Source organism: Molothrus ater, chromosome 8 (assembly GCF_012460135.2).
Source record: "Molothrus ater isolate BHLD 08-10-18 breed brown headed cowbird chromosome 8, BPBGC_Mater_1.1, whole genome shotgun sequence".
NCBI lineage: Eukaryota > Metazoa > Chordata > Aves > Passeriformes > Icteridae > Molothrus > Molothrus ater.
The window spans coordinates 29,331,606-29,341,475 of NC_050485.2; the positions used below are offsets into that span (position 1 = coordinate 29,331,606).

General features: G+C 42.2%; 1 protein-coding gene across 1 annotated transcript; it reads left to right on the top strand.

Annotated features, from left to right (window-relative positions):
* Positions 1 to 5,160: 5,160 nt before the first annotated feature.
* KCNK18 (potassium two pore domain channel subfamily K member 18) lies at positions 5,161 to 9,603 on the top strand. Its single transcript, XM_036386242.1, is given in 4 exon segments — positions 5,161 to 5,377; positions 6,420 to 6,575; positions 8,799 to 8,864; positions 8,867 to 9,603. Coding segments are annotated over 4 exon segments (1,176 nt in total).
* Positions 9,604 to 9,870: the final 267 nt, after the last annotated feature.

Genomic DNA, 9,870 nt, shown 5'->3' on the forward strand with positions numbered 1-9,870 from the left:
CAGCCTGCAAAGGAAGACGTTTTATCTGTGTTCTCTCTGACTGAACTTGTATGTGACCTTGGAAATAAGATCATTTTAGATTATTTTTTTTTGTGTTAGTATTTTGCATGCTGAGAGTTGAGAGGGTCTTTGCCTGTCACAGAAACAGTCTCATGTGAATGCTGGTGGATATTTATGGCTTAAAGTTTGTTCTCGTATTTGGGGTTTAAGATTCCCCTCTTTCCACCTGCTTATATACATATAATGCCACATTAATAGTAATAAAGAATGAGCATTTTTGAGAGCAAAGTGGACTTGTCATCTTGAATCTATGTGGGTTTTATGCCAGTTCAAAGAAGTGCAGAATTGCAAATAAATGCAGTGTTGACATGAACCATGATGCTTAGCTTTCATGCAGCATATAATCTCACATACTCTAATGTTAATTAAATTCCTAAGAAGCAGCTTTCTGATCTCTCTACAGGGAGCTTGTTTGCCTTGAAATGAACTACTGTGCTGAGATAGTCTCCACTATACCAGCATTACGTTCACTACATTAACTCAGTAAAGGCTTGGCATAAGACTTGTGGCTGAACCTCAGTAATCCCCTTTGCTTATCTGGAAACCCAGGGCTCCTGCACTGTGGGGTCTGATGCTGGTGACTCAAGGTGACACCAACCTCTCTGCTTGTTCCAGCACCCTGAAACAGTGCCACAGCACTCAGAGGAGTCATGCAAAGCAATGAGCAGGGACGTAGCTTTGTTTGCAAAGCCCTCCCCACCCTGACTGAGAATTGTTGCCCCCTATCCACCAGCGTTTGGTTTTGCTGGTGGCACTTCAGAAAGGGTCTGGGAGAGTGCTGTCTGTCTAGAGCAGCTTCCCCTTCCAGCCCCAAGTGTATTCTGACTTGCCACATGTTTCAGAGAGCAGCAGGAGCAGAAGTGGCTGACACAGAGCTCTGCTGTGTTGGAAACCTCAGCCTTGCAGCAACCAAACCCTCCAGACTGAGCTGCAGCCCTGGCTACTGAGTGAAGCTCTGGCAGAGAGAAGATGTTACCAGTTCCAGAGGGAAAAAAGCTAACATTTCCTCATTTTGGGGGCAGCTTGGCTCCTTCCAGGCTGTTGTGGTTGCTCAGGTTTGGGGAAGAGGAAGGCAAGGTGAAGTCTTTCTGCCCAGGCAATGATTTGGGCATCAAGTGGCTGGTTAACTTGTGAGTGACCAAAGACCAGTGCTGTGTTTAGTTTCCAGGTGAAAAAAAAACTCCCATTAAAGGTGTTTCCTGACTATGTGACTTCATCCTTCTTAGAAAGAAAGGGGAGGAACAGAAACTAATACCCAAGCCTTGGTTGGTCCTGGGGCATATTGAGAGTGTTTTTCTCTTGTAAATTAAATTATGGGATCATTTGCTAGGCTTTGGTGTGAACAAAGAATGAAATAGGAAATTCTCCTATTCAGGGTGAGAGTCCTGGACATCTTTGAATCCACTTAGCATTCTATGTAGTGTCAGGATGTTAGTCCTGAGTGCTCTCAAATATTCCCAGAGGTTACAAGCTCAAGCACTCGACTCAAGCAAAAGCTGAGACTTTTAAAGATAGATACAAAGAAAACCAAACCTTCCTGGGGTATCCAACACACCCTACACTGCCAGTTTGTGCATTTCTCTCTCCATCCCAGCAGTGTGAGGTGTAAGGACTAAGAATGGGAGCTGTCAGGGGAATTCATATTCCAGGGCAACATGGAATGGGGGGTTGTGAGGAGAAAAATATTTGCTGAGTGCCTTAAAAGCTGGTGTGGCTCATCTGGCAGGGTGTATTTGCTCTGCACAAGTGTCTTGTGTCTTTGCTGGGGCTGGGCTTGGGCCAGCACCGCTCCTGGGCTGAAATCCCACAGGGAGAGGCCTCAAGGAGCCCCAGAGCGGGGAGGGAGTGGGAGAACCATTGTGGGTGGGAGGTGGGAGGAGTCCTTTGAAAGTGCTGAGGGCACTAAAAGTGAAACTCCACTGACACCACCCACCCAGCTGCCCTCGAGTGGGGTGTCCTCATGCTCACACAGCCCTGGAATTGCTTTCTTAGTGCAGCTACTGCTGCCACTCATTTTTTGCTGTTTTGGGGTGCTTGGAGGTGATATCACCATTCTACCAAAACATTCATTTTCTGGGGGGAGCTAATCTTAAGGCATTCTGGAAATACTTTCCAGGGGCCTATAGTGGGGCAATGGATCAAATCTTCCATGAGCCTTGTTAACATTTAACCTGGAATGGAAGGTTTTTAATTCTCTGTGTTGTGAAGTGCTACCAGGCTGAGGTCTCAGTCCTCTATTAAACCACATTCCCATCAGAACCAATGCCAGGTGTAAATAAAAAGAAACCATTTAATCCATTGCCATTTATTTTTAAAAAACACTGTCATCCTTCAGGTCACTTTGATTTTCTCTTAAAAAGGATGACATTACACTCTTGGTCAGTTCAGAATGGTGTTTCACAGAGGAGGTAACACAGCAGGTCTTTGGCAACATAGCAGATGACTTAATGCAGAGAGAGTTTTACTGATTATTGAAAAACGTTTCTCTCTGCCCAGAGAAGGATCTTCTAGATTTAACCTATGTAATTCAGAAATATCAGATAAAATAGCAATTTCATTGCAAGTATATTTTTACTGGAATTATTTAACCTTGCAGCTGTGGTCAAAAACTTCCCTTTCAAGCAGCACCTTACAGAGCACTCAGATTTGCCCTAATCAAAGAAATGGAAGTTGGGACAAATGCAGGTTTGCTGTCCATTAATGTAGATAGGAAATGTGTATTGCAAAACTCTCTCTCAATACAAGTACCGGTAACTCAATTTGGAATAACTTGTGGTTAGTGGGATTTGCTTTTAAGCAACTAAGTTCAAATATGTAATACAGCAATAGTGGGAAATGGTTTAGATTAAGCAAATAATGTAAAAATCATTTCTGGTTTTATTTTTATTAAATTTTCTTGTTGTCACAAGCTCAGAGCTTGATGCTGCAAATGGCTGAGAAGCTCCTGGGAATTGCTAAATACTTTGCAGTGCCATGTGTAGGAGGAGGCTGAGAAGATTTTAAAGCACTTTGTGGAAAATATGTTTATATCTGAGTTGCAGATGAAAAACTGTGCAGGACAAGCTGTATCAGAACTACCATACTGGCCAGTGAAAACCTTTTTTAGAACATCAGTGTGAATATGTAGCCTCAGACAGGGGCTCGTTGCCCAGTACCCCATCTTATTTTTACAGCTGCAAGCTATTTTCAGTTCAGGGGGGTTATTGAGCCCTGTGTGGTTTGTAGTCAGCACCAGTGACTGTTCTTCTAAACACCTCTCCATTCTCTTTCATGTATGGAAACCCAGCAACCTTTGGCAAAGACCTTTCTAGCTATGTGAGAAACAATCCTGTTTTGTTTTGAAGCAGATTTCAACTTGCTCCTTTTGATGGTCCTCAATTCTGCTTCCAGAAGAGGCTGCAGAGAGCTGATCCCTCACCTGCTCCCTCCAGAACACCTGGCAGACTGGAGATGGTTCCTCAGTCACAATTTTTCCCCCCTGGCCAATGACTGCTCAGTCATTCTTTGTCTGAAAGCTGTCCACACCTTCAGCCATCCTTGCTGCTTTTGAAATTTTCCCAGTTTTTGACTGTGCTGCTTGAGAGCAGGGTAGCAGAGCCACGCTGACTCCCGCAGGTGTGTGCAGCCCATGCATTGGGACAGTAATAAATAGATTTCCAATGTTTCAGTCCCTATTGTAACAATTCCCAGCAGAAAGGACACCAGGCCTATGTACATTACCTCCAAGTACAACCTCTCAGGAAGCTCTGTTGCTTTTGATTAATTATGAACATTAGCAGTTTTTAACCCTGTATTTCAGGTCAGTGGGGGGAAAAATGAAAACAGAGATTGACTGCAATAAGAGGATTTATAAATCTGTTGCCAAAAAGCAAGACTGAGCCAACAAGGCAGATAACAAGGAAAATAGCAAGCACACAGGCTTATTTTTGTCTTAGCCCTAAAAGTCTCTTTTTTTACAGTGGAGACTTGCATACTGGTGAACATAAACTATCTTCTGATCAAATTTACTGAGAGTTTGACCTAGAATAAGTCACTGTAAGCATGTAGGATTTCTGTGTGGATGTGTGGACTTGCTCCATACACACAGCTCAGTAGGTCTTGGCTGCACAAGATTGTTTCAATTTTTAATGAAAGATGCCTGGAGATGAAATATTTAACACCTCTTTCTGTAAAGTCCAACTCCCCTTACTACCACTAGAAAAATTGCAAAGGGCAGTGATACTGCTTGTTACTCCAACAAGTGTTTTAGAGCAAAGGATGTTGCTGCTCCCTTGTGTTTTAGAGCAAAGGATGAAAAGAAAGGCTTTATTTTTAAAGTTGGAAATAGTTTGCAAAGATCACTAACTCTGAACTGAATCTTGCAGTTCTGACTTACTAAGCTCAGTGGGATTTCGTAACTGAAACTTCTATTTATATAGGAAGATTTTATTCAAGTGAGACCAAGGAAAAGCTTTCTTGACTATTTTTATTTCATTTTTTCTTGGGAGAAAAAGAACTTAAAATTCAAAAGACCCTCTTTACAAAGATTGAGTGGTGTAGAGAGATTCTGTAAGCTCTCTGAAAGGGAAATTAATTGTTCTACTGTCTGCCTAGGGGTTACAATTAGAGCGATCCCCTTCTTTTGATTAATTTTAAATTTTCCTGTTTGTTTCTGGGAGAAATCTTTAAAGAACTCCATCCCTTACAGTGCACATTTTCCCTTCTGGGAGCTGGAAGTGTTTCTGCTCTATCAATGGGAAGCTGCTGTTCAGGAGAAGGAACTTTAGGCACAAGTAGGCTCCAGTGGAAGCTGATAGGAGCTGGTGATCCATGTGCATTACAGTGCTGGCTGATCAATAATAATTCAGGGATAGAGTGGCGTGGCATCAACTGAGAAGTATTTCAGGGCTTGATCAGTTGTGCTGCTTTTCCGTGGGGACTGTAGTGCAATCTTCACTTATAAAGACATGTGATCTGAAAGCCTGAGGCAGAACAATCCTTGTTTTCACAGGAGAAGCTTTTCTTGGCTGCAAAAGCTTTTACATCCTCATCTTTCTTTCTTAAAGCTGTGTCTTCTCCACAAAATTTTATATTAAAAAAAAAAAAAAAGACAAGCTTAGGATGGCAACAACATCACAGCCTCTGCGAGGTAAAACAACATGTAAAAAAATATTTTGGGCAGTGTTTCCTCATGCCTGCTTCATTGTGTCTCTTGTCATCTATGCTTTTCTTGGGGCTCTCATGTTTTCCCACATTGAAAGTACCCGGAAGGTCACAGTAAGTGAAGAATACAGAACATTCCTGCAGAAGCTGATGTACCTCGCCAGAAAGTTACCAGGTATGTACTGGAATTTCAAAATAACTGCACAGGGAGCTATTCATTCTTTTGCTTTTTGAATTAGGTTTTTTTTTTCTTTTTAAGACATTTTTCAAAATACTATCAGCTGACCCTGCAAAGAGGGTTTTCCCTCTGCCTAGCTAATGACTGCTGGTTTCTACTTTAGCTGTGATTTTTGACTGCAAGCTTCCCAGTCCTTGTGTTCCTGCCTGGACAGACTTTTCCTGAGATGCCTGTGTTCTCCCTTTTGCCCATGTTACCTTTTACCTTAAGGAGCAGCTGAGATCCCTGTGGTATTTCCTGCAGTTTGCTGGGGGCTGAATCCTCTCTCTCAGAAAGTTTTTCCAGCTGCCTCTTGCCTGCTCTGAGCTTCCCTGCCAGCCCTCTGGTGATGGGATGCTCAGAGGGAGACAGGTGCAGTTCTGCACCCCAGACCCAGTGATGCTGATTGGAGTGGTTAGAAGAGAAAAGAAGGGTTAGAAATCCTCCTGGATTTAAGATGGGGCTTGTACATGGGCTTTCACTCAGGTGGCTGTGCTGACACAGTGACCAGTTTTGGGCAATTAAATAGTGTAAGTAATGTCCTTTCCAGCAAAGCTCAGCCACTGGGAGGAGGAAGAGGGTTTGCAGGATTCACAGCAGGGCACTGGGCAGTGACATCAAGTGGTTCATGTTGGTTCCCTGCTGTTGAGCCCACATTTCTTGGTGTCTTTGGGTCAAAAGAAGACTAATCTCCTGGGAAGTCCAAAATTAAACAGGACATTCAGGCTGGAAGCTGGTTACTCAGTCATCTTGTCCTGCTTCTTTATGTTTATTTTTTTCCCTGTACTTTTATTCACCAAAGCCACTGAACCCACCTGATTTTTTCAGAAGTGGGGGTGAGGGGCTTGAAAGGGGAGGGTGAGAAGGTGGATATTTTTATCTTTTAGGGGAATATAGGCAAATGCTCAGCTGCAGTGTATTTCCCTGGGGTAGCAGGCAGGCTGCTCCCTGAGTGGTGGTCTGCAAACACTCACTGTGCCTCCTGCTGTGACTGTGACAGATAACTGGACAGACAACGTGACAGAAAATGAGACGTTTAACCACAACATCCGTGAGCTTTTCAACACAGCTGACCCAGTCTGGTTTATCAATCCAAAAGAAAGATGGAATTTCTTTGGGTCTCTCTTTTTTTGCTGCACAGTATTCACAACTGTGGGTAAGTACAGAGGTAAAGTAACACCCTTCAGAATAAATTCCTGTTGCTGCTTTCTCTAATGCATTTCTTCCAGAGAATTAAAACCACCCAAACCAACCAACCAACTGAACAAACAAACAAACAAACCCACCCCTTCTAAGCCCAAAGCCCAAATCTCCTTGAATTTTTCCCCTGAGTATTGCTGATGAGTCTGCAAGTGGCTCTGCAAACACAGACTGCAGAGACATAGCTGAGTCACAGAAACAAGTCACAATTTAGTAATTAGTGATGGTACACACTAATTAACTGCATCATTACACAGATACTATAATATGTATTCATATATGATGTTCACAGAGCTATTGAACTGAAAAGAAATGTCCATTTTTCAGTCAAACCTTATCCTTCCCACTGTTGTGTGTCCTCTTGGGTAATGTTTTCTTCTCTGGAAAAGGTAATTCATAATGCATATATTGTTTTTTAATTGCTTCTCAGTTACTTTTGTCTAATTCAGCTTTGTTAATCTGTGGTTCTGTAATTAACCACTATGTTCACATTTCTCTGGGTTAACAGCACATGATAGTGTTTAAGTCACACCTTTGAAATCTTTCAGTCTGACTTCATATTTCAAAGGAGGGCCTAGATCAAATAGAAACATCTGCTCTGATTTTGGCTCCCTCTGCATTGCTAAATACAACTCCTCATGCTCATTCCCAAAGCTACTTTTATCCCTTTGTTAATCTTTCTCAAATGCTGGCAAGTACAGGCACTGTCTATCCAAATTTGTCATAATCAAAGCTGGATGGGAAATATTCCCACAGCATTGTATCAAATTGCAAAGACATTTCTCCACTGCAGGAGGATGTGCTCAGCATGGGGATGCATCCTACTGTAAGAGAAAAACTGAACCTTAAAAAGAGCTTTTCCTACACAAGGAACAGTGTGAGAGCTCACCCTTGTATGCTGTGTCACAGCTCAAACTTCACACTCTCATCTCTTAGGTGACTGTTCAAATTCAGCTTCTTGCAGTTTAAAGACAGAAGTCTGGGTGGCCAGAGACACACTGGGGATGAGACCAAAATCCTCAGCCCTGTGAATATTTCCTGGAACAAACACAGCAGCCAAGAACTTTTGAAAGGGGACGTTTTATCAGAAAGCTTTGACTTCAGCAAGCTGCTGAAAAGGCTTCTTGTGGGAAATGTCTTCCCTGGGCATATTCACCCACCTCCACTAACATGGGACTGGACAAATGTCCCCATGCACACCGACTCAACATATTTATTTCTAAGCTGTCCTAAGTACTTTTTGCCTTCATAGTACTGAGTATTAGTGCATCTTCCTTGGTTTTGACCTGAGTTTTAGGAGCAGTAGAAAGCCTGGAATATTTGCTGCTAATAGCTGGAAGAGGTGGCTATTTCCATTGTGGTGGATTTGTTATTTGCAGAATCAGGAACTGATAAATTACCTTGGGATGGAATCAAATTATGTACCTTGAATTTTCTGGGAGAATTGAGGCATCTAGTCTGAAGTTTGATGGTCTGAAGTGCCATCTCTTCACTGCCTGGGGAGGCTGCCTAGTGGCTCAGCTAGGATAAATTTCTGGATTGCTAAATTTAAGCTCAAGATAAGTTTTAAGCCTGGAAACTGCACTAGGTATTTTTAATGCACAGAAATTAATTTTAAACAGAGTAAATAAGATCACTCTGTGCAATAACAACAATAATATTTCCCAAGTGCTTTGAGAGTAAAGATTAGCATTCCCAATTAGCCTGTGGGGAAAAGAGTGACCAAGAATAAATGGTATTTCAGTGCCTCACAGCAAAGCAGGGACTGAGGCTGGGTTCAGACCAAAGGCTGTGGCAGCCACAAGTGAAAACATGCATGGATGAAGAAAATGAGGGAAACCATACCTCAGCATATGAGCTGATAATCTGACAGGCTAAGTACTTGGCCTAGAAGCTCATGTAGGAAAGAGCAGGGTTTTTGAAGGGAGAGAAGGAATACTCAATGTCTTCTGAAGGATGAAGAGAAAAATGGTTGTTAAAATTTAATACAGTTGCTATAATACCACAGCCTTCTCCCACTTTAATGGAAAAGCACTGGTTTACAACTTGAGTTTCATATCCAATATGTTAGAGGAAGGAAATATAAATACCCAAATTGGATTTAGGGGAAGGGCATATCTTCTGCTACCAATTTATGTATCACATCTCTCTCTTTCTCTTCCCCTTGTTCTTGTTCAAGGTTATGGTAATACCTATCCTGTGACACGGAGTGGAAAGTATCTCTGTATGTTGTATGCTTTATTTGGATCCCTCTGATGTTCTTGGTCCTGACAGACATGGGAGACATCCTTGCAACTGTCTTATCCAAGTCCTACAACGAGTTCAGGAAACTGCAGTCAAAAGTTCTTGCCTCTAAACTCTGTTCTGGATCCACATGTAGCAAAAGGAATGAACTGAAATCCAGGGCACAGTCTAAAATAGTCATCAATGAGCCCCTGACCATTATGGAAGTGCTGAGAAGTCAGTCAGGTGTGAAACCGGTCAAATATCGCAACGTGGAGCTTTTTGAAATGCTAATTGCCAGGGAGAATGAAAACACACAACCAGCAAGAAATAAAAGCATGGAGAGATGGAGTTCATGTCCTGAACTAGCCGGGGAAAAGACGGTGTCCAGAGTAATCGAGAATTTCGACAAAATTGGAAAAGAGTTAGAAAAATTAGATGTGCCCATTGTGTTGATGGTGCTTGTTATCTTTGTGTACATCTCCTGTGCTGCTGCTATTCTTCCAAACTGGGAAAAAAATATGGATTTTCAGGAAGCCTTTTATTTCTGCTTTATCACTTTGACCACTATTGGATTTGGAGATACAAAACTAGAACATCCCAAGTTTTTCTTGTTTTTTTCCCTCTACATTATAATTGGCATGGAAATTGTCTTCATTGTTTTTAAGCTGGTCCAAGACCGCTTAATTGTTCTGTATAAAAAGGTGATTTCATTTTGTGCAGAGAAAAATATGCCATCAAAGAAGATATATCCAAAATAAGAGCAGTCACTTCTCCTTCACTTGTCAGCACTGGCCACTGCAATGAGATGAAATTGTTTCTGTGCATTTCTGCCTTTGGCTGGCAGGTGCCATATTTTAATCTGATTTCCTCTGCGAAATGACTGTGAAATGGCTGAACACTTCTGGAAGCACTTGGTGAAGGCATCTCCAGGGAGTACTTTCCAAAGGGGTCCCTTCTCCTAAACAATCACAGATGCTGCATGATGAAGCAGCTGAAGGCTCTCCCTGCCAGTTCTCCCTGATATA